This window comes from Pempheris klunzingeri, chromosome 12 (assembly GCF_042242105.1).
Source record: "Pempheris klunzingeri isolate RE-2024b chromosome 12, fPemKlu1.hap1, whole genome shotgun sequence".
NCBI classification, from domain to species: domain Eukaryota; kingdom Metazoa; phylum Chordata; class Actinopteri; order Acropomatiformes; family Pempheridae; genus Pempheris; species Pempheris klunzingeri.
In genome coordinates, this window is record NC_092023.1 from 21,268,327 (window position 1) to 21,293,091 (window position 24,765).

General features: G+C 41.6%; 1 protein-coding gene across 5 annotated transcripts in view; it reads right to left on the bottom strand.

The window, feature by feature from the left end:
- The window catches only part of birc6 (baculoviral IAP repeat containing 6), a 110,020-nt gene that overhangs the window by 20,933 nt on the left and 64,322 nt on the right, over positions 1-24,765 (bottom strand). For all 5 annotated transcript variants that reach the window (XM_070840542.1, XM_070840544.1, XM_070840545.1 and 2 more), the window contains exons 65-68: positions 6,823-7,045; positions 4,495-4,640; positions 2,222-2,332; positions 492-709 (exon numbers count right to left, since the gene is read on the bottom strand). In XM_070840542.1, coding sequence (XP_070696643.1) covers positions 492-709; positions 2,222-2,332; positions 4,495-4,640; positions 6,823-7,045 — 698 coding nt within the window. The remainder of the gene's footprint in view (positions 1-491; positions 710-2,221; positions 2,333-4,494; positions 4,641-6,822; positions 7,046-24,765) is intronic.

Consider the following 24,765-nt stretch of genomic DNA (forward strand, 5'->3'; position numbering starts at 1 on the left):
TGTATGCAGTGATGTGTACGTGTGCTTCTATTTTGTTCTTGGTATGCTGCTGCCTTTCTTTAGAGAGTTCTCTTGCAGAAACCGAGCTAAACAGATGAGGATTTTGACATTTAGCAAAGGAGACTTTGCCATTAATCAACTTATGGGGTGAGAGCCATTTATTAAATGTCACTGCAGGAATGAGTAAGAACTGTCGATGTCAAGTCGTATTGTAGAAACACCAGACGCAGTAACACAGTACACACAATCCTCATGGAAGACACAAGTGTTCCATCAGTCTTGCTCAACTCTCAAACTAGTACTTTCTATTAATCACAGGGTACAACCCGACCCAAACAAACCACAACAGCACTGACAGTTAAATGATATCATAACTGACACATTTTACTACAATGTGCACAACAGTCATCAAAACCAATCATGAATGCCTGAGTCATATGACTTAACAGCATCTCAAACATGGCTGATAACAGGCTGAAGTAGTGCTTTACCTTCATGATGTCCAGTCTCTCCTCATCACAGCGGACAAAGACACTTGAAGAGGATGACAGGGGCAAAGAGGTGGACAGGGTGACGGCCTCCTGGGCGAGGCGCCGGGATCGGGCTGCACTGTTTGTGTCGCTGGCATTCTTCACCTGAGACATGTAGTGGTAGTTGACCTTGAACATCACTTTTCCATCCTCATCCTCTGAGACCATTTCAAAGGTGTCTAGACAGAGAGGAGACCAGAGTGAGCAAGCAGTGAGAGAGTGTAAATACTGTGTTTTGGGAGATGGAAACACCTTTGTTGAATAAGCTCTGACGAAGTGAACATTCAACTCTGTCTTCATCTCCAGACAGCATGAAACACAGCCAGTGTAATGACTATCTGGCATGCAGATGCAAATCCTGGTGGCCCAGTGGGTTGTCCAAATAAATCTGTTAAGTTTTTACTGGCTGTACAGTCATGTGTGTGTCTTTATCGGCTCTGTGTGTGTGCTTGTCATTAAGGGTTGGGCATGCGAGTGTCCTGCGTCTTCTGAGACCTCACTGACTCGATCTGAGCATACATTACTCGCTCCAAACCAGTTAATGAAGACCAGAATTTCCCCCCCCTTTTTTGCTATTTTCCAAGCACTTAACATTCACTTGACATTAAATGGAAACAAGGTTACTGTCCTGTGTAAGAATGGACCCATTTCTACATCCAGCTACACACAAAAGACTATGATTATGCCTGTTAACACTTAAACTATAGATAACAAGTAGATGTAGCCATCTTGATGTCGCCCGTTTGTTTTGGGGACTGTTGTTTTAAAACGTCAGGTCTGGCAATTGTCATCTTGATTTTACAACTGTCGCCATCTGATGTCCACTGTCACCATCAGTTTTTTCCCAGCCTCTAATGGGTTAGGTTTAGGCATGGTTTGAAAAGTAGTCCCGCCCTCAAGCAGGCGACTATGACATCAACTCATTAGAAAAGTGTTTGTTGAGGTAATAAATCAAGTAAGAAGTAGGGTTATTTACTCATTGACTTCAATACAATCAGACTTCTCTTTGGAGCCACCACAGTCGCCCCCTGCAGGCCATTGGAAAGAGTGCAGGTTAAAGGCACTTAACCATTGACTTCACTTTTCAGATCCAGAAGCTACACTTCTTTCATACAGTCTATAATTATAATGCAAGAAATAAAGGACATATGGCACTATTAAGTGTTTCATGTGGTCAAGCATAGCACTTTTTCTTTTGTGATAGTGAGTTATAGTCTAGAGCTTTGTATTTCTATTCTATCTGCACACTGAAAAAACACTGTATACAGTCATGTCACTTGCAATTACTTCAGACATCAAGATGCTTACAAAATCAATTGCAACACAGCAAAACTGGTGTAATTAATCATGACATGACTGAAAGGAGAGTGATGGACAAGACAAAAGAGATGAGCAGGATGAGAATGTAGCCTGCTTCCCTTTCAGAGTTCTGGCAGTGAAGACATTGTGGATTGTATCAGACAGGAGATGGAGTCAGAAGAGTGTGTATGTGTGTACTTTGGGAAAGGAGGAAGTCTTAAGTGTAATGGTGGATTATGGTGTGTTTTCTGCTGATGTGTGCACATAGTAAAAAGCAACAGGCTCCAAAGCATCAGCAGCAACCATGTTTAATGTGTAAAAAAAACAAAAAGCAAAATGTACATATATAAATGTGTATATAGGAACATTCCAAAGGAACCACGTCGACTTACCAAACTGCAGCTTCTTCATGGCAGCGACGTATTTTTCCTCTAAAGAGCGTAGAATGGACAGGGGCTTGGGCCGACTTGCTACCTTCCTTGATGACTCCACCAGCTTCCTCTCTGGTAAAGAGGTGGAAACAAAAACCATGAAGAATAGAATAAAAAAATACAACAGGGTGGACGCATTTAGAGAGTAACCATGTCAGAGAAGCTTCAGAATGTCTTCCCTTGTGAAAATGCAGCAAGGCCGGCCCGCCACACAACTATTTATCAGAACAGACGCCTTAGTGAGCAACTGGCTGCAATCTTTGCACTAACACACACAATAAAAGGCATGCACATAAAGAAGCACTGCAGACAGACAGGGGGACACAACTTTGATTAAACAATCTTAACTTGACCTGTGAAGGTGGTGTAAAAACTGCATCGATACAACATGTTTTTCTGGCAAGAACTGCTTTCAAATGAAGCTGTTTATTACATTTGGGGTTTTATTTTTCTTGCTATGGTCATCAGTTTTATCGGTTGCTCTTCCACTGTAAAAACAGGTCTAAAAATAAGCCAGATGGAGCAGCAAGCACAAGCCATAAGATTGGGTGCGCTCAGTTTTGGTTTTACTTCCACGTAAAGTGGTCTCATAATCTTATTGTTTTCATTTTTAAACTTTTCACAGCCTGCCTGCCTTTGTGCGTTTCTTGCAATGTCTGTGTGTTCCCAGATGTCACTGATTACGTTGGTGACTACAGCATAACCTTTAGAGATGAAGGCCAGAGCTAAGAAAATAAAGGCAAGCTGTTACCGCTGTGTTTACCACCCAACAACATCTGTGTTGAATGACTACCAGCTTTTAATTGGACCCTTCTTACAACCTGCACTGAATGATACAGGCTGCTGCTGTCCACCTGCTCTAATCTCATCATGAAACCTAACACAGCAGGTTGTAATTTATAGTAGAGGAATGGTTAGTTAAACTACTATTTACTATAAAATAACATTTAAAGAAAGAACTTCAGTCCAAACTTAGAAGCACAAGAGGTGCACATAAAAACTCAAGGGCCACTGATATCATAACTTACTTAGCCAGCTATGTGTGCACAAACTATTGATTCTTCATCAATGCTGTCCTGCTCCTGTCTGATTATGGCTTCTTTCAAACATATTTCTTAAAACGTCTGTGCTAATTAAATGATTATACATCTGTCAAGACCCTCATGTTGCAAGCTTCACATCCACAACTCTGAGTGATGTGTAATTCCCGAGGCCTTTATCATATGAATTTCTTTACGTGAAGTGACATGACATTGATCTTTATCTGTCCCACATGCACACTCCCTCCTCATCTAATGGCATCCCCCCACCTATGTGATCAGTAACACGGCTGTTTATGTGGTCGAAGCATACAAATTCTCTGGAAGGAGCAGGAAGAAATGGGCGTGTGGGGGATAATTAATATTGTGTACTGTGTAGCAACATGGTAATGGGGGAGGAGTAATGTTTCATCACACAGCAGACATTTTATTGATGGTGCCGCTTTCTTAAGGTGATTAATGGATGACTAGAAGAATCTCCTTTCTATATTTCTCCATGGACAAACCAAGTTAAGACTTTGTCCTTGACAACAGAAGTCCCAATCTAATGACACAGTTCAAGAGATGATCCATCTTCTCCATGAGGCTCCGCAACGATTTTAGAGCCTCAGAAAAGGTACCCAGGAGTGCGAAGCAATTTAAGAGACAAAAACTCAGGAGTGCACAGTCCATTTTGGACTTGAGGAGCCACAGATGACACATTAGAAGGCAACACCTAGGGTGGGTTTGACCTGCAGCTAAAGACAGTCAGGTTTCAAAAACAGGCCAATCGAGGCCTTGATTAGGATTAAATCTTTGGGCTGCAGTCAATCATCACTGTGGGAATTCAGACTTTTTGCTAAGCTAAACTTAGAGACCCATTTTCTTGTCCTTGCACCAAGAGGGCAGGACACAGACAACAGATGAGGGTGTGAGAGAAAAATGAAGAGAGAGATAGGAGAGCTGGGACCTGCTAAAATAATTCAGATCAAGTTGAAAAAAAGGAAATAAAAATACTGGATGCCAGCCAAGAGAGGTTTTAAGTCAGGGAAAGAGAGGAGATACAAAATGTGGTTTTGTTTGAATGTTAAATCTTAACATTCATGCTTAAAATCTCAAAACACATTTTGCATGGAACTGAGTTTGTGGCCTTCAGTTCAAATGCTGATGCAAAGTCTTTGGCTATAAAGCATCATGTGCGTATTGGATACGTACCCTGGTTGGCCTGCCGTAGGCTGGTCGTAGCCGCATAGACTATCTCAGCTGTCCTCTGTATGTCAGGCACCAGTAGAGTCAAACCCTCGGGCTCTGGATCTGAGCTATCTGTCTTCATCACACCTTTACTCTTATCTTTCTTTGACCTGGAACACACACAAATACACATTCAGCCATGATGTAAAATTGGGTTGATCTAAAAGGTAGGACACTGTAGCATACATTGGTGGCTACATTCCACATTCATTTGGTATGAGGCTCATGACACGGGGGGGAGAGTACAGTTGTGTTTGGAAGAGTGTTCTTGCTCCTATGGGTCAACATCACTCATTGCAAAAAAAAACAAGACAAGGGGATTGTCAAGATATTGTACAACGTACCAAATGCTGCACTGGCCGTCTTCCTCTATACACTGACTTCACATGCTTCATGAACTTCATACTGCATGTTTTTTTATGTGCAAATAGAGGGGGATAGAAACACACAAGGTGATTGCCTATCAGCTGGCCCCCACCCTACTGGTACTGGACTAAATTACAGCAGACAGGCTAAGGCTAAACTGGCTGAGACAACCCAAAATGATCAGTCTCACTGACTGGCCATTTGCCCTCAGCCTCGTCTTTCATAAAAGGTCCTGCGAGTGGGTGTGAGATCAAGTACAAATATGTGTGTATCAAGCTGTAGACAAGCCTAACATGATCAAAACACATCAACAGACTCCCCTTGTGAGAAAGAATAACGGATATTATCATATTATACAATATGGCTTTAGTAGATGTATTAACAGGTGATGTCTTGAGCTTCTCTGCAGTAGGCACTGTTGAAGCGATACGTTTTTGGTATTCTAAAGCAGCTCCAATTCTGATCTTTTGCTCAATAAAACAGCAGCAAGCAGTCTCTAGGGAGCACTGCAGCACCTTTGGTTAGCATTTAGAGAACTGGACCAGCTCTCATCATGGCTGCCACAGAGATACTTCTGGGTCAGTTCACCCAGTTAGGAACTTTCCTGAGCAAAAAAGACCATTCGACTGCAGCCATAGTTTTATCTAATATTATCGAGGTGACAACAATTAATCATCACATGGATTTTAAGTAGGAGTGGTAGAAATGACAGTTTACACAGAAATGCAAAATCAATTTTTGCAGCTTCAGAGATGTAATATATCATATCTGGATATATCAGACAAGTGTGAGCAAAGATGTCAGGTATTTCATTTACTGGATTAACCAACAACAGACATTCCATTCATTTACAGAAAATGTAGTACTGTATAAACTAACGCCTCTGTGACAGACTCATTTACCCATCTATCCTGATACTGCCTGGCTCTAATGTCAGAGACCTCTTATTATTCCTATAACATTCATCCTAACCCTTTAAGGAATGAATGCCTGCAGCCTACAAACCATTCACTACCTCAGTTACGCATTTCTCTTTAGGTCGTTAATAAAGCTAATTGTTCTTTAATTGTAAGTTATTTTAATATTTTGACTATAATCTATGAGCTAGTAGCTGCAGACATAATAGCTAAGAGGTGCCAGTGATGTAAGATGTTACTTGGACCATGTGTGACAGCTTCAATAATCCACTATTGTCTCATTGACTTATCAAGGACTAGAAGATTTTCTTCCAGTGCTACCTTAAATGAACCGTGTTGCCACAGGATGGCTGCTGCAACATTCATGACAGACATTTTCTAAAAATACCATCAGATGCATCATTCATTATCAAGCACTTTGGCATGTGTGTATACAGTAGTAATGTATGTAAACCTGAGTACAGCATGTTGTTAAGAAGCTTACAAGAGCTGAGAGTGAGGAAGACGAGCTTCCTCATCTGCAGATGGTGTGGACACGTCTCTTGGGTTATATGTAGAAGTGTGTGACACGTCTCTTGGGTTATATGTAGTAATGTGTGTGGATAATGTGCAGCACTTCATAAAGAGCAAAAAGCCACCAAGCTGAAGCCCTTTTCGGCCACAATAAAACAAACACCACATTTCTGGTCATGTGTCCTCGATGCCTCTTGGGGTCCATTCACATCACCCCAGGTGCATTTTCATAAAAAGTGTGAACAGGGCTATCTATAGATCTAAAGGTTCTTAGTTCAGCAGTATTACTGACACGAGGATAGTGAACGAGTGTTTTTCTAGAGTGGTGAGGACATGGTTGATTAAAGTATACATTAGACATTACTTATGTATGAAGTTTGCTTCAGCCCAAAAGATAAGATATGGTATATTCAATATGTATTGAACATTAAAAAACCTGCAAAAACTAATTGTTTTGTTAATCACCCTGCAGTCATGTGGATTTTCTCCTTCTCACCTGAGGCGATTGGTGTATGTGTCCACACATGTCTTCATCTTGGCCAGCAGCATCCCAACAGACGTCTGACCCTCAGAGTGTTCGTCATCCTCCTCCTCCTCGTCCTGCCCTGGGTCTCCAGAGAGAGGCAGCAGTAGAGGAACCAGGGCTGTGCAGGTGGAGATGGCCCTCAACAGCTCCAGTAGTGCCCTATAGAGGGGCACATGGCGTGCCATATCCAGAACTGCAGAGAGACACGAAGGGTACAAAGTGTTAGTTGCTCAAATGATGGAAGAACAAACTGCAGGGTCCGTGTTTCTAAAAGAGATCCCTATTGCACTCATCTGTTCATACTGATACGTGTACAGTGATAACTATGATATATTACCAGTACCCCAACATTTCAGTCACAACAGCTCATGAAATAATGAAATAATACTGAAAATACAAACTGGCTGAAAAGGAGGTAATATCCTAACCCAGAACTGACTTAGTCTGAGCAAGAAAGTTCTTTTTTGTGAGGACAGTACTGCCTCTGGAATGTCACTGGAATGTATTGGAATGTAACTTCTGCCCACCAGCTGCAGCACTGCTGAACACCACTCTAATCAGTGAGTGAACTTTGATTGGCATTGCTTGTATCGAACTTTCTTGATCACTTGGTCACTTTCTTCATCTGTTTTTTGTTACTCTGCACTGCCTGGTGTCCTTTTTCACCAACATTTAAGTCACTAAGAACACCAACCATGACTTTGTTATTCTTACAAACTTGGATGGTATGATGGTATTGGATAGTGGCTAACTTTGATCCTGAAAACGACAGAAAACAGTAGATGGCAGAAAGACAACCTTGTAAAAATCATGATTTGGTTATAGAAATACTTTCATCACAAACACCCAAACTTGGAAAACAAAAAATTCTTGGTGAAAATGTATTTCCTGACATTTGTCTATCATTAGATAAGTGAGAGTAGAGATACTGACAGAAAATAGTACGGTCGAGGGACATTCAACAAGGCTCCCTAGCAGGAGTCAAACTCACTGCAGTAATAGTTATGTCTAACCCACTAGACCACCAGATGCCTCTGCATAGTGCTTTTGGGGTTGGGTGGGAACAACATCCCTGGGAGTGTTTGGAACTTCGCTGAGAAACCATCAGAATAAGACGTCAAATTCAACATCTAGTCCCCGGTGTTAAATGCTTTGTTCAACCATTGCCAGCAACAGCAAAAGAACTAAAACCAGCTCTATCTGCTCTGTCAAGAAATGATTCAGTTTCCAAGCTTTGACCACTCAAAGCACTTTTACATGACCTCCTCACTCACCCATTCACACATCATTCATTCAGGAGGAATGGACACTTCGACATGCTGACTCATAGCTGGATCGAATCACCGACCTTCCGATTGAGGGACGACCCACTCTAACCTCTGAGCCACCCGTAAAGGCTTTGGTAGATAATTCTCCCTAATAAATGGATCCATTAACCAGACATAATAAGAGTTTGGGGTCGTTTTCACAAAAAGAGGCAGGAAGTCTGAAAAAGAATAAATGAATTCAAAGAATGGAAAGGAGTGTATTGATGGCAGCCATGAAAAGCCTGGTACTAGTGAGCAGGGCGGAAATGTAGCACAAACCACCAGCCAAATCATGGTAAGATATGAAAGTGGCTGGTAGATTTCAGACACAAAATAATGATTCACTATTGAGTGGCTGACGAGTTTGATCATTTATCTGTCAGTGGCTGGTGATTGTACACACTTTAAAATGTTAATTTCCCATCCTGCTGATGAGATATGTACACTGTGTGTGTGTGTGTGTGTGTGTAACTGTGACAGTCAATGGTCTACCTCAGTCGTGTCTAAATTCACAAACAAGACCTGACAGTTCTACTTCTCGCCTGCAACTGAGGCCTGAAATAACAGGACGTGGACGGCCCTGCAGCCTGAGTCAGCTGGAGACGTATGCTAAATGATGTTCATGCTTCTCATCAAAGGAATACTACAAGAAAACATTGTATTCAACAATTCTTATGTTGTCTTTATAATGAACACATGACTTGACCTTAACACCTTGGTTAAAACTTTTGTACACATCTGTGAATCTATGCTTACACAGACATTGTGTGAAGAGGTAAAGTGACCAGTGACTAAAAGTAATGACTAAAAGCTCATAGACTCACAATAAACTTTCTATATAATGTAAGGTGACTCTAATGTAAGGCAGAAATGATGACACTGGATCAATAGGACACATCTCTTTAGTATTGGACTGAAGTGTCACATTACATGGTAGCTACTGATAAAAAAAAATCATGAATTTTCAATGAAAATATTAATATATATTTCAAGGGGCACAGCATATAATGAAGCATGTCCTATTTGTCCAGTGAATTATAATTTCTGGTATTTATTTGGTGTCACTGCATCAAATTACATGAAAACTATGAAAAACCACAGAATTATTCATATAAAATACAAGCAGTACAAAAATCCAATATAAAGAGGTTTATTCTATGAGGCCTGTGTAATAATAATGTCTGTTACTGATTTGGAATCACTGGGTCCAATTACATGGAGAACTATCGAAAAATACCACTGTTCTGTTGTCACTCAACTACACTGATTGTGATCTGGGGCTTCAATGACTCCAAGTTTAGTTTGACAGTATTCAAACTATTGTCTGTAGTTGTCCTGTAGTTGTAGAAATTCATGTCTGGACTGACACTTCTTTTTTTAAAACTCACATCCTTGGAGTGATCCTTGCAAAGCCTGATAAAAAGTTTCTATGAGAAAGAGGGGGTTTAGAGATGAGTCATAGGAGGAGGTTGGCTTGTGTCAAAGCTTAAATAAGATTAAAAAAAAATAAAAAATGTTTAGCAAATGTTATCCAAGACTCATTGTTGGCTTAATTTTCAGCCGCAATAGAACAGAGGCCAATCAAATACAAGGGTCTGTTGAGACAATGCAGTAAGCATTAAGAGGCTGACCATGTAAGCAATATCATTTTCTGAGAGGGGGTGTCTGGTGTGTGCGGAGGCACTTGTGCATCCATGTGCTTGCCTTGAAGTGTCAGCCTCAAAATAAATAGACCAGCTCTTGCTTGTGGCTCCCAGACTGTTTTACATTTATATTGAAATTCCCAGCTCCCTACTGTCCTCCCAGTATCTGCACAACACTGACCTCCGAGGGCTTTAATCTGTTCTCAAATCCTTTAACCAGTGTCTCTGAATGACACCTGGCATGGAATCCCAATCCCTTCTAGATACACCTGTGTGTAATTATTCTGAGCATCTGGGTGTAACTCATCAGAATCCCTCCTCCCGCTCCGTGTCAATGTCAGTATTTTTCCCTACGTAGTGGGTAATAAATGCCAAGCAGACATAGGATAAAGAATAAAAAGGGAGGGGCAGCACATCAACAAACACTTTTTAGATACAAGCCTTTTTTTTTTTTTAGACAAATGGCTAATAAACAAGGCTAGATACAAGAAGGAGCCGTGGACAAAAGAATAGAATTGGGCCTCCTACTCGTCACACAGCCTTTATTCTTCGATGTAAACTTCTGCTGTAGCAAAATGTAGGAAAAATAGAATTGCAATGATTTATCTGTTTATTGTCAACTATCAAATTAATCACAGACTATTTAAGATAATCAATTAATCCGTTTTTTAAGGAAGAAAGTCAAAAGTCTTTGATTGCAGCTTCTTAAATGTGAATATTTTCTGGTTTCTTTACTCCTCTATGACAGTCAATTGAGTGTCTTTGAGTTGTGAACAAAACAAAACATTTGAACATGTCAGGACGTAACGTGTTGTGTTTGGGAAACACTGATCAACAGAAAATCAATCATTTCATTGTTTTTTTTTTTTTTTAACCTAATGGCACTTATGGTGAAAATCACAAATTCAGCCACTTGAACAAATGGGATACAAATGGAAAAATAACAGTATGCACTAGCTTTCCCTCAAGAACTCAAGAAACTCAATCAACAAACAGTGATGCAGAGCAGAAAGTATGCAGAAAAATCGGAGGCTGCTCTCTCAGCCACAGGACAAGCACCAGGCCAAACAGGCTGGACATCAGTCTTGGCTATGAGTATCTTGGTCGTGCTGACCCACAGTCATCGCAGTGCTATGCACAGCCAGCCTCCACTCTCTGTGATTTAAGGCCTTCTGGGGGCCATACAGAGATGGGTGCTGCATGTAGCCATGTTGGATGCTCTGACTTGATTAATAGTTAACAGGGGCCCTTAGATGTGAACAGGAGAGCCTGTAATGAGTTAGCTTGGCATATGTAAGGAAATACTGTTGGCTTCTAATGTCTCCCAGTTCGACCATGTAGCCTCAGCTCGTGTCGAACCAACGGCCTCAGCAAAATAGTGTCAGGAAGTTTTCCTCTGTGGGTCCGTGCAAAATCAGTAATGTACACAATACTAAGGTCACAGATATATCAAAGTAACGGGTACAATGTCAGCCCACTGCCAGTATGGTCAGAAGCCCCTGTTAGGCTTTCAGCAGTTATGGAACAAACCATTTTTGGGGCTTACTTATGCAAGTAAAGCACAAGTCATTAGAGTGCCAACATTGTCAGATGGTATCAAAACATTCACACCAACTGGACCAATGTAGGAGGCACCAACACTGCAGAGAAAACAGATAGAATATGAACGTCGTCTTTGGGATAATCACAGTCATAACACCAACGTGTAGACTGATTCCTTTGCAACATCATCTGTTAATCCATTTAATCACCATCCACTAATGCTATCCGGACAACTCGCATCTAAACAAAGTGTTGTAAGCCGTCCTCTGACTGGAAGTATGAAAGGGAATGGATAACTCACCAGTGGAAATCTTGTGTTGTATGAGAGTAATGAGAACATTATGTGCACATAAACACCACTACAAGCAGTTATGTTGGTTTATGAATGTGAACTACTGGATATATTGATATAACATTAGGGCTGCAACTAATTATTTTCATTATCATTATTATTTTGGTCTACAAAATGGTTCTCTCAGTTTAAGAGAGCTCAAGGTGACATTTCTAAGTCTTGTTTTGAACAGTCCAAAAGATGTTACAATTTACAATGGTGTGAAATAGAGAAAAACAGCAAATCCTCACGTTTAAGGTGGTGGCTAGAATTTCTGCTTGAAAAGAAAATCAAATGATCATTTGATTTTCAAAACAGCTCCAAATTAATTCTTATGTCAATCAACACATCAATTAATCAACCCTTTGTTTAAATGTTACATAAGAGAATTACTGCTCCGGCAGTGCACAAACACACATCTAGGGGGATAAGAGTCTCTAAGTATGTGAAGCCAGCCAGTCTGTCCTCTCCTCTCAGCATACCTGTGACAGCTGAGTGATTGCAGTGAAGCACTGAGGTCTGGGTCCAGTCTGGCACATCACTTGATGCTGCTAGAGCTGGTCAAACAGTGCTGTGCTAAATACCATCTTTGTCACATAGATGATGACTATTACATCTGCCCATGAAACCATCACAGCACAGGTTCGTACAAGATTTATTGTGTTGTGCTCACATCTTCCAATAGTCATTCCTACATTAGCGGGAAGCTTAAGGTCTTGGGTTGAAATGGCTATCCCTTTGGTTCTTCTTATTCTTATTTTAGCAGCAAGTTATTAACGCCCTACAGTTATCGATGGGGATTCAGTAGAAATATGATATTAAAAAACATTTGTAACTCTTCATCTCCCTAAGCTAGAGACACCAAATCTTAAATGACCATCTCTATAAAGCTCATTGTATTTGTTCAAGTGCTCAAACCATGTATGTTAATCAGGAGTATTTGTTGGAATTATTCACTGTAATGATAAGTACAATGATTAAATTTTACAGTGTTGCAAAAACTCTTTTATTAAAGCCAGAATTTCACAACAGCTCATTATGAATGCATGCAACAGATGGTACATGTGAGACAACCAGCCCCACCTCACCTCTTCACTAAGGTTGTATGCTTTTATTACAAAAACAACAGCAACATGAAGAATTACTGACCCTCCAAAACATCTGAATTGAGCATGACATCACACCTAATGTTTGCCATCAACATGAGGAAATAGCGCCCTCTAGTTTGGCTGTAAGAAGCACTGTGACGACCAACCCCCATCTCCTGTACTCACCAAACTGAAGGTTTTGATCCATTCCATGACTTCTCTAACATGTGCTGTATGTTATGTCTCTCCTTACTGTGTAGTGTTGTTTATATCTTTTTAGATCTTTTCCTTGGATGCACAACAGCATTTCATTTTTAATACTTAACGGCCAAATAGTTCAAACTATAAATAATAGTAAGCACTGATAATTGGCCACAGAAAATCTCACACTCAGATACCAAACAGAGAAATTCTAATTAACCCCCCAAACCTGGCTGGCCACTCATGACTGCTGCCTTACTCTTCATCCAATTTAGTGCCTATTCTGTCCCTCAGTCCCTTGTGAAGAGGGGAGGATTCCTGTAATTACTGCTGACAGACTGACATGTGGTATTTTACAGAGGGTGTTTGGTTAGATTGGGAAGGGGGGCATCCACACAGGGAACAGAGAAGGGTGTAAAAAGAGACCTTGTTTAAAAATGGACACCTGTGTACCATTAATTACTGAAGACAGTGCCACAGCAGGACTAAGAAGTAAGGACGCTTGTGATGAGAAAACACTAAGTATTCAGATCCATAACAGAGACAATCACATCCAATTTTAGATAGCAGAGTGTCAGTTTAGGGGGCAGGATCTCTGCTGCCAAACAGGTTTCAAAAACTGACACTGCTCGGATGAAGCCTTTTTACTCTGAGTGGAACCACACTAATAATTTTAGAGCAGCTCATAATTCAGCTCCTTGGTCTGTGGCTCATTTCTAAATAGGCTTGCTAAAGGCCTGCTAGTGTAGAATGAGTATTAATTGGTTGGTGTGTGTGATCATACGAGACAGGATACTCTACAATAATGATAAACTTGTTTTGAAAGCATCTCAACATTTTCTAATACACTGGTGCTATCATTCAAGGAGTGGGAACAATTTAAAATGTGTTAAATGTTGCAGTGCACAAGCTATTACATGCCAAATGAGGCTAAAAATATAAAACTGGTTTTGTGATCATGTAAAACTACACCATTACTGTAAAGCTCTTGATAAAGTCTGACAATTGCAAGTATAATTTATCACACAAAAAGACTAAAGCTTCCAATAATCGGGAGGATCTGCGGTTTGATCCCCGGCCCCCCTAAGTCAAGATGTCAAAGTGTCCTTGGGCAAAACACTGAACCCCAACTTGCTCCTGAAGCTTCAGTGTGTGAATGTGTGTGACAGAACAGCCTCCTCGCTTAGATCCTCCTGTATGAATGATGTGTGAATGGGTGAATGAGGATGTGATGTAAATAACTAGAAAGGAGCTGTACAGATACAGACCGTTTACCATTTAACCAATATTTGAAAGTGTAACACCTCACAACATTTCCAAAAGGTCCGTGTCGACCCTTACCCTAGTGGTAAGCTCTATGGAGATCTTTAGTCCATTTTATCTTTTTGTTTTGGTTCTACAACATCTATTATAATACTACTATTTTGGTTCAGTCTCCAGGGGGTGGCTGAGTTCGGTGGGCACAGCTGCCTCAATTTTGTTTGAGGGGGGATTCCTTGGTACAGAATTTAATATCTCAACAACTGCTGGAGGGATTGCCATGCAAGTTTTTACAAATGTTTATGGTATGGAATTTGTGGTCCTTGCTAATGCTAATTTTGCTCCTTGGCAACAGTACTTCATTGTTAAATAGACACTAATGATGCTGTCATTGGTCTTCACTAAAACCACATTCTCCACACACCCACTTGTTTACTGTAATGGTCAATAAGAACAGAGCTAGAAACCATAAAACGGGTTACCAGTGAGGCTCAACTCATGGGTGAACAGGACAGAGTATGCGTGGGCCGGTTGCTACAAATGGGTTGGGTGTCTATTGACTTCCCAAGGGGAAGAATGGTATGTACACACAGGTCACACCGTGTGGGTGGCTACTCTGACTCAAGCTCATTGCTGGACAGTGTCAGGTCTTCCTGACCCCTCTAGTGCAACGGAACAGAGGAGAGAGTAGCTGAAATAGTAAGACTGTGACATGTCTCCGCCAACACACGGTCTGCCTCAGTGGACATTGCAGATAATGTGCATTAAAGCAAGACTATGTGGAACAACCAGAAAAGGTGCCTGAAGCTCTGTGCCATTTTAAAGGACAGAAGGAGCAGTGGCTGCATTTTTGTGCACAAAGAATCCCTTTTATAAACCAAGCTATTCAAGTAACTTAGTTTTGGATCAGCATACTCTGCGTGGAAAACTCTGGCTCACTCCTACTTGAAACTGGTTACTGTGACCAAAATAAAACCACTCCTGTTATTTAAGTTTTTAATTATGTGCACAAAACACTTACTTTAAAGGCATTCTGGGTTCTTTACTTAGATGGGAGTCTTTTCCATTTTATCCATCAACTCTGTCATTTGAGTTGAGTAGAAATAGATATTTTCAAAGCTTTTATATTAGTACAAAGAATGAATATTTATTTAGGATCACTTTTGCACTTGCAACATAACGAGCATATGCCATGCACACTGAACTTTTAATGTTATTGGTTAAAATGTCTACAGGTAATCCCAAGCAGAGCCTATACCCAGCCAGCGTTGCACAGGGGAAACATCTGTTTCTGTAATATTTAGATCGTAAAAAGGGTTGTATTGAATTGAATTGTGAGGCACTGCACTTTCCAGGAAAGGATAGTTTGTCATGGTGTGTGAGGACTCAATCCGTATGTTTGATCAGGCAACCTCTCAACCACGACACTACACGTTAAGAGGAAAGCAGCTTAATGTGCTGGTCGGTTGAACTATGACCAATAGCAGTGGTCAGGTCTAACTGTAGCCAGTTGTACACGCATTCATCAAAAATCCAGCCGCTGAAGGCTCATCCCCTATTCACTTGGTCAGGACTGATAATTAGCTGAGCACCAAATTCTGGTGCATGTATCCCTGGGAGTGTGCAAGTGGCCTCTAGTTAATGGGCCAGAAGAGAAATTACCTGGGGTAAAATGTGTGCCTTTGTTTCTTGTAGAAAAGCTCAATAGCTAAAGCTAATTTACAATAAATGTTTCTTTTAGGAAACATAAAAAGATGAAACAGGTTGTTTGTAGTTAACCAACCCTATAGCAGAAAACTGATCTACAACTGTTCTGATGATCAATTAATAGTTTTGAGTCATCAGTCAGAGCTAGCTATTTGAAATATGGCTTAGATCAGCCTTTTGACCAATTTTAAAACAAATCCGTGAAGCCATAACTTTTGAAAAATAGTGAGATTCTTTATGTCAGTAGCGAGTGATTCATTGTGGTAACAATAAGAACATGAAGAATGGAGAGGGAGACATAAAGAGCATTAAAGGCTCCATCAAATCAAGCATGAACAGATGGTTTCACCGTAATTAACTCTTATAGCCCGTCTATTTATTAAGCTCTTGTAGAATCAACATTAAAAACAATAATTGTGATACCTGCCCAGCAGGAGTCATCTTGTTTCCTTCTAACCCAAATGTATTCTCTTGAATGTAAAAGGTATTATCCTGTGCCTTTGGCTGAAGGGTCACATTTGCAGCCCACCTGAACAGAAATAAAATGACAGGATGGTGTGAGGGAGGGAAAAGAAGAGAGGAGGAGTGAGTCATAATGCTAGGAGAAATGAGCTGAGTGGATCAGAAGCCTGTTGACATACATTAAGAACTGCAGTCCAACTGCGCTGACCTATGCTCAAGTGCAGAAACTGAACGGGAACGCAGTTTTCCTCATTTATTAACCTCTACGATTCAGCATGGAGCTGGGAGAAACTAACCATAAGTAACTAAACTTGGTGCTGATGTAGATTTACCAAAGCAGAGAAGGACAGGATGTAGTCCAGCAATATGTGACAATAGGAAATAAAGGCAGGGGAAGTGTGGTGGGAAGTTAGATGACAACAGAAGGCCATCGGCAGCTCAGCAGGCATGCTGTCTTTGTTTCAGAAGCCACTCTTTTGAGATAAATATCTAACTGCGTGCACAGATCCCCACATTGTTCCACTGCCTCCCTCTTTGTCCTCCACCCAGCCTCAACCATCCTTTATTTCACCACTGCCTCCTATTGTTGCCCCCTCCTCCAATCCTCCCCGCTCCGCAGCTCTGCCAGAACAACAGCAGCTGATGATGGGCTCGAATGAACTCAGAGCAGACTGTGGCACAGCGGGGCTAATTTCACCTCCTTTTTGGCTTTTTTGCTTTTGTGTGTTGTTTAGGTGAAAGCTATAATGGTGTGTGCATGTGTGTGTGTGCTCAACCAGCCCCCACAGCAATGGGAGAGGAGGAGACAACAGTAAGCGTGAGCAATGTCGTTTACCCCTCCCGCCTCCTCTCTTTCTTCATCTCTCCCTCCCTCCCTCCCTCCCTCCCTCCCTCTCCCCTCTCTCTCTCTCTCTCTCAAGCTCCTTCTCCTTCATTGCCACGGCTATCAGGATCCGTCCTCTCTCTCTTGCCATCATTCTGCTTGGTTATGCAATGCACAGTCCTCCCACGGTGACTAACTGGTGTTGGAGACCTACCGTAACACTGCTGTCACTGGCAGTAGGTGCAGATCCATAATGCCATAGCGACTGTCTGGCGCTCTGGCTGCCTCTGCCTCTGCCTCTGCTTCTCTACAGACGTCTGCTCCATGGGATTTTATAGCTTTTCCACCTCTTCTGGAATATCACCTGCCAGACTCGGCTAATTCAGGGACCTGCCTCTTCTTCCCATGCACAGTGTTGGCATGTTTGGCACTGGGGCTTTGGTGATGGGCAAGAGACTTTTTTGAAACGCACTAATTGCACTGTTCCCCAGAGAAGTCTGAAGCAAGCGCGAAGGACAGTACAGAACAAGGGGGTGTGTAGATTTACCGTTCGGGTGGGAGGCGGAGGAGTTGTGTCGACGAGTTAAGGCAAGCAGTGACAGGAAACTCAAGAGAAGGAGCAAACAGGAAGAATGAGAGGAATGGTGGGGAGGTGGGAGGGGGCAAATGGGGAGAGGGTTTTTCCTCACCCCCTAAACAGAGGCTGCTAGTGCCTCTGCTGATATCAACCTGACTGTAAAGACTTGTGAGGGCAAACTAAATCAAAAGGGAAGTTGGGGGGGGTGGGGGTTTGTTGAACCTGACAGGTGGCGCTATAAACTGGAGGAGTGGAGAAGTGACACAAGGAGGTTTTCACTGGAAGCGTCGCTGAGCACCGCAAAGCCGTCGTGACACTGCTATCTCCTCTTCCTCTCTCCGTCACTTTATCTGTCGCTCACAGGCTCTGGGACTGTGGCCATTCTCTACCCCTGTCTCCCCCGGGTCTCCACATGTAGCATGCCCTTAAAGCCATGGTTTTCCAGTGAGGATCCAAAAAGTATGCCGAATGATGTTGTCTTACACCTTAGACACCTTAGGGTAAGCCATTTTTCTTTGTATTATTGCTTTTAATTTGTGTGTAATTGTCTTTTTTGTAGAATGTTAGTGACTTCAGTGAATCTAATATCTAAACTGCATGTTGACATGAAAGGGATGAAGATGATATTAGTTCCATTCACATCTGAAAGCGAGCCAAGAACGATCCTGTTTACCTTTTTGGTCACACGTTTCTCTTGGAGACGACACCATCTCCAGTTCCGTGCCCTTACCTTCTAAGACTCCACAGGGACAGCATGTGGTAATTACTCAGAATAACTACTTACAAGAACCTGGGGGAGGGGGGTTAAAGGCATATGAAAAGAGGTGGGCGAGTGTGAGACGGCTCTAAATAGCAACATTAAATCATGCCTATTTTGACATGGGGGAACACCACTAAGCATTCCTGGTGGCAATTGAACAGTTTCATTGCAGATAATCCAAGGATGAGGCTGAGTGAATGCTGGCGTCTAGCTGGGGCAGGTCATAAACACTAATCTCCATTGCACTCTGTGTGGCCATTGTTTGGTTAATTCACAATTGATTTTGTCCTGGTGGAAGGATTACTTTGGTGGAGCCGTCTGAACCCAGAGCTGTCGGAGATTGTTTTTTGTGAAAAAGCTGGTACATTATCAGGAGGAGAAGGACGAAAGAAGCAATGCTAAGCCTTGAAAGCGGCATGTTAAGTCAGACCCACTTTCATTGTTACTTTCAAGGCATGGATGACAACTGACATGGTCTCAATAATTCCTTTTATTCCAGATAAGTGCCCCATTGCCAGGTTAGGCGACCATCAGGATCATGGGCACCACAGTCATCACCCTTGAGGACGTGCGGGCACTGGACATCAAGGAGGAGCAGGAAGAGTCCATCTTGGCAATGTTAGGCATCATTGGCACATTCCTTAACCTCTTTGTAATCGTTTTTGTTTACATTTACACCACGTTGTAAAGTGCCAAAATAAGATAGAGGATTTCTAAAGCACCTTCTACAAGAAAAGGTTGAAGTGAGCAGTGGGGAAGGACAGGTTCATTGGAAACTGACACGTGTTAAGGAAAGAGGTTTGACATGGACGACTTGCTCAGAGAGAGGTGGAGGAAATTGGATAGACTGGCTAAGGATGAAGACAGAGAGGCCACATTGCCAAGTCACAGCCATGTGCCAGCGAGATAACGAAGGGCTTGAAGACATGGCAGGAACTAGAACCTCTGCGAACACAGCCAGGTGGACACTAGCAAGCCTCCAGCCAGGACAGAATCCCCTGTGGCCTGATGGGAAATACAAACTTCCCCTTTATACGATTTTCTTGGACTTCTGGACTCATTGAAAACATGAGGCAAAAAAGAAAGTCCTGTGGACAACACCGATGCTTTTCCATCTATTTTTACTTACTGAAGTTGGTGGGCTCGTAACTGCTACTTGCCTGGAAGGGATTTTAAACAACATGATTAAAAGTAGAAAAAGAACTAACAACTATGCTGGGAGGCTGCTCTGGAGACACTGTTTGCCACCACATTCATGCAGTCTTCAGGGACAGAAATGTTATCGCTTCAGGGCCCCTGTCAAAGAGTACCCTTTCCCAAACCAAGATCTGCTTCACTGTCATCTGGTCTCAAAAATGTCCTCAACACACAAATAGCCTTTAACAATAAATACATTTCTATTTAAGAAAATACCTGTCACAACTTTAACATTGTGTGGAAGATGTATTTTCAGAAATGCTACTTAAAGAAACCTCCAAAATGTGCAAAATCAAAGAAAGGAAGACGTTTTTCATAGAAAACAGTTCTGTTAAATTGGCAAGAACTTTAAGAACGAGAAATTGAACAATGTAGCTAATTTACATGTAAGAGGAAACTGAGTGGGAGGGGAGGTTGAAAGATTCTCTTGATTTATTTATTCATGTTGATTTCAGGGTAGCATCAGCAATCCTTTCCTGTAGTAAAAAGGTTTTTTTTATAATTATTTGAATTAAGTCTAGATGTAATGTGCAATAAGGGACATTTGAACAATAAACTTCAGAGCATATCAATAAGGATAGCCTCGAGCCTAATCTGTGAAAAACCCCAAGGAGTGTGTGTGAAAGAATTACTGTGAGAATGTGTGGGGAGATGTGAGGTATGTTTTCATGTGAAGGAAATAGGCTTCTCAGAACCTGACTGCGTTCCAAATGGCATCTTTAAGCTTGCATGTTCGTAATCACAGGAAAATAGTTCCCCTCTCCTGGCATCAGCTAGTGGTATGGAAGGAGCTCTTTCTTCCTTTACAGGTCACTGACTGCTCTTATTGTCTAAAAACATGAGGAAAAGGAAGTGAGAGAAATCAGAGCGGCAAATGTCTTCAATCCAACCCAACATGCATGTTTTAGCGCATAAGCCAATGAGAATAAGCACAGCACAACTCCTGTAATTACAATGATAATCACTGCTGCTGGCACCCCACCTTTCACTCGTGCACCCACCCATTTGAAAGTGCCTATCTACCAATTTCAACTGCTCACAGAAAAGCCTTTTGTAATAGAATCAACATTTCCACGGATGAACGGAGGTAAATTGCAAATCCACAAATCCACAGAGAGGGAGTGGTAATGAATGAAGGTGGTGTGGTGGCTTGTTTAGCTTTCACCTTGTACTGACTTCAATAATATGTCTTGTGATGGGGGAAGTAAGTGTTTGGGAGTTTGAACTCCTTTTCTGTGAGTGAGGTCAAGTACTTCTGTCAAACGCATTCTTCTCTTACCAAGACCTCTGAAATTGCAACTGGAAAAAATAGACAAAGACTTACCTATACCTAGAATAGTAAGACGCTACTCACGCTATTCACACAGACACACACCCACACTTATTCAATTGTTGGGAGGCTCCAAGACACACACATGGCTGTCCAGCACATGCTTTCTATCACATCTGAGGTGATGAATCATTATCAAGCACCGTCCAACAGGCCAGTCATGTTCAGATTACCCTCCAACATCAAACATATCCTCCCTGAACTTGAATAATGGACCAAAATAGCCATTACCTCAGTGCTGTTGCCAGCTGCAGCCCAGATCAACTTTAAATCTTTAAAACTTTAAATGGTTTAAGTCTGTCTTGAACGAGTCAAAAGGGGAATCAAGGTGTATATCAGAGGGGATGTGATGCTATATATAATGCACAAAAATCACACATCAGATCTGGAAACCATTTAGTGTTAAACAAAATGTGCAAGAAATCCATTCATCAATTAAGACAAATTAGCATTGTGGTGACATTCAAAGGTATTACCTCTCACTAATGGCTTAGCTTCCTGTGATGGAGTGCCAGGCAACGGTGGGAAACTGTAATGTATCCCAAAAGGCTTTGCCAAGACACCAATGATTAATGTGGAGCAATGCGCTAAGCTGACGGGACTGAGGGGCTGTGGAGCAGTGGGGGAAATAGCAGCTGGAGCTAAAGGTGTAGGCAAGCTAAGACTAAGGGGCAAATAAAAGGTGTTTGGCATAGTTAGGAGAAATGAGGCTCCGTTTTTCTTTCCATCTAGACAACATGCCTGTTTGATCCCCCTCACATATATGAATGTTAATTACAGCAATAATCGAGTTAATTGTCAAGCTCCTTGGTTCTCTTGTGTTTTAAGTTGGGTCATCAGTGTTATCAGCCTGGTGTGCTGTTTGACAGGTTCTGGGGATAATGAAACAGCAAAGAAAAAAGGTGTTTTTTCCTCACTTGACCGATATGAACCCACTTCCACTAATGTCCACCTCTACTCAGAACGCCCATACCAAAAGCAAAAGACAAGCTAGACTTGAGAAAGCCATCAATTGTGCAGCTTATGTTATGTCATAACATAAGCTGCACATGAGCTCTCTGTCTAGACTGTAGGCTTACTTCCAGTTACTGACAGCCAAAAACAACAAAAAATTAGATGCTTGGGGGTATAAACTTGGAATGAAAACCAGTTTATAAACCAAGGATATTTTGGCAAAGATTCTTTAATAAAAACAACTTAATATGCCTTATGATTTTATTTTCTCTGTGGAATAAATAATTGGGGAGAAAGTAAGTCACCGTGTTCACAGCGGTTACTGCAGCTGTTTAGTGTTAATCTCCAAAATATGTACTCTGTCTAGGGCCTAGAGCTGAACATTCTTGTGTAGCTCACAGCTGAAGTACATATGTGAGCATAAGGAAGCATCCTGTAAGACTGTGGCCTAAGTAGTGTAGTATCTGGGACCTCAGGAGGCTTGTGAGGTGCACAGATTTGAGGAAGGCAGAATTAAGGTATAAGACCGAGAATGAAGAGTGGAATGAAGAGAAATGGGCTGGTCTTTAATGATCCTAGTGCCTTAATGGACACTGTTGAATATGGCTAGCGATGCTTGGTTTAAATATATTGGTAGAGTAAGTCCCTCTAAAAGAGGTATATAAGACAGTTCATCATTAACTAATTGATTTTACTCCATTTCACAATGTTAAAACTGCATAGATTGATTTTTTTGGCCACCAGGGGGCAAAAGAACTCTATAACAAGCTGACATGAAGCCTTTATGGCTAACATCTTGACAGAGCCTTCCCTATTTAAACATCAAGCAGAGCAACACTAGCATTCACTTGGAGTTGTGTTTGTGTCCACTGGATGAATGTGAATCAAACGCTCACTCTCTTTTAGCTCCGTTTTGGCCTGCACCAACTCATTTGGTGTTAGGCAGACAGAGTACAGTGTGCAGAAAATAGCTCCCTGCTGCTGCTCGAACCGAGCAGTGAGAGAAGTAGAACGTAAAAGTCCCTTTTAACAAAAACTATGAGAGAAAAGAGGCTAAAAAGTTCTGCAGGGCTGTTGGTAAGATTCTCTGAGGGCTCATCACATCACAGATTGTTTAATGTGTTCTTCACCACATAAAGTTCACATATAGTCAAGAAATTACAAGACTTTTCCTGATGCTCACTCTTTTTAGGGGAGGACATCTTGCAAAGCAATTTTGAGAGAGGATTAGCTGAGAGCAACACTGCCAAAGTGTTGCCGTTAAAGTATTGCACAGCATGGGTATTACGCTGCAACTGCCATCTATGGGTCACAGTCCTTATATCACTGTTTTACGAGATTACATGTTGTTATTCTTATTCTAGAACAAAACATCTACGCTACATGCTTAGATAAAGCCTTACGCAGCTGCTTCAGTCATGTGAGGCTGCATTCAATTCAGAGGCTGAGGTTGAAGCTGAGCATTATTCCATGTAAAACTACCATGCCAGAGAGGGGCAGGATGGATGGCTATAAATCTTTAAACAGAAATAACACAGTATGCACTAACACACAGGGACACAAAGGTGGATAAATGTCTCAAACATCTCAAATATGGGCAAAAAATTAAACAGCACTGTATTCCTTTGTATGTTGCATCTGTGGGCAATATTCAGTTTCACACCCATCCACAGTTACCATGGGATGGAAATCTCAAGCATGCACAAGAAGATTATCTTGTCATTTCTAAAGTCAATGAACTTTCATCCAGAATCTGGAAAAAGTCCAAAGATGACATAAAAGGACTTGATACCATTGCCTGGTGCTGAGGAGAACTGAGCATCCCCTGCTGCTCCCTCTGCTCTCAGGCTCAGGGGAGGTGGCTGAGAGGAAGTCACTGGTTTTTGTTCTTTCTACTCTACATGTGCTGGAAATACATCTTTGTGATATATATATATATGATATATTGCAATTGGATTTGCAATCATATGACAAACATTTTTGGTAGGGAACCCTTCCATTTGGTTTAAGAGTTGTGACAAAGATGTGTGATAATTAAGACATTTTAAGACAGTTTTAAGAATAAACTTGTCATTGCTCTCTAGTGGACAAACTATGTCCTGGTGACAATGTTTTAATTAGCTGAAACAGTATATTTATGTACGTCAATTTAGCGCTGCCATTTGCATTTACTTATCAGCCAAATTATGCAAAGATAAATCATATTTGTGAGAAGCTCACATTTGTAGAGAACACCAGCTGCTATCCTACCGGTCAGGCTCTGATGGAAATCTTGATATTTAACATTTTAGAATAAACTAACTAAAAACACGTGTGAGACTGTCACTGTGAGCACACATGCACACTGCAACAAATGCAGACGATCACTCCAGGAAGCATAAGCTCAGTCACAACATGAGTCCTTGATCCTATTCTTTCTTCTCGCTGCGCAACAAACAGAGCCTAGACAACATCTATTTACCAAGCAGCAGCTCTTGGTCAGAGAAGCAGGGGGCTCTCTGGTATCCCAGTTCTTCATTGCAGGCAGCTCTTGACATTTGACAGATCAGAGCTTCTGGGCAACTGGCTCTCACACAGAAGGTGGTCCAAGAGCCCCCAGCTTTTATCTGCCTGGATGCACCACGACATCAATTAGCTACGTGCAATGGCTAGTTAGCACAGTATAATGTCATTTGTCATTAAATTGAGCAGTAAATGCATAGATTTTAAAGGGCAATGTGTCATTTTTAAG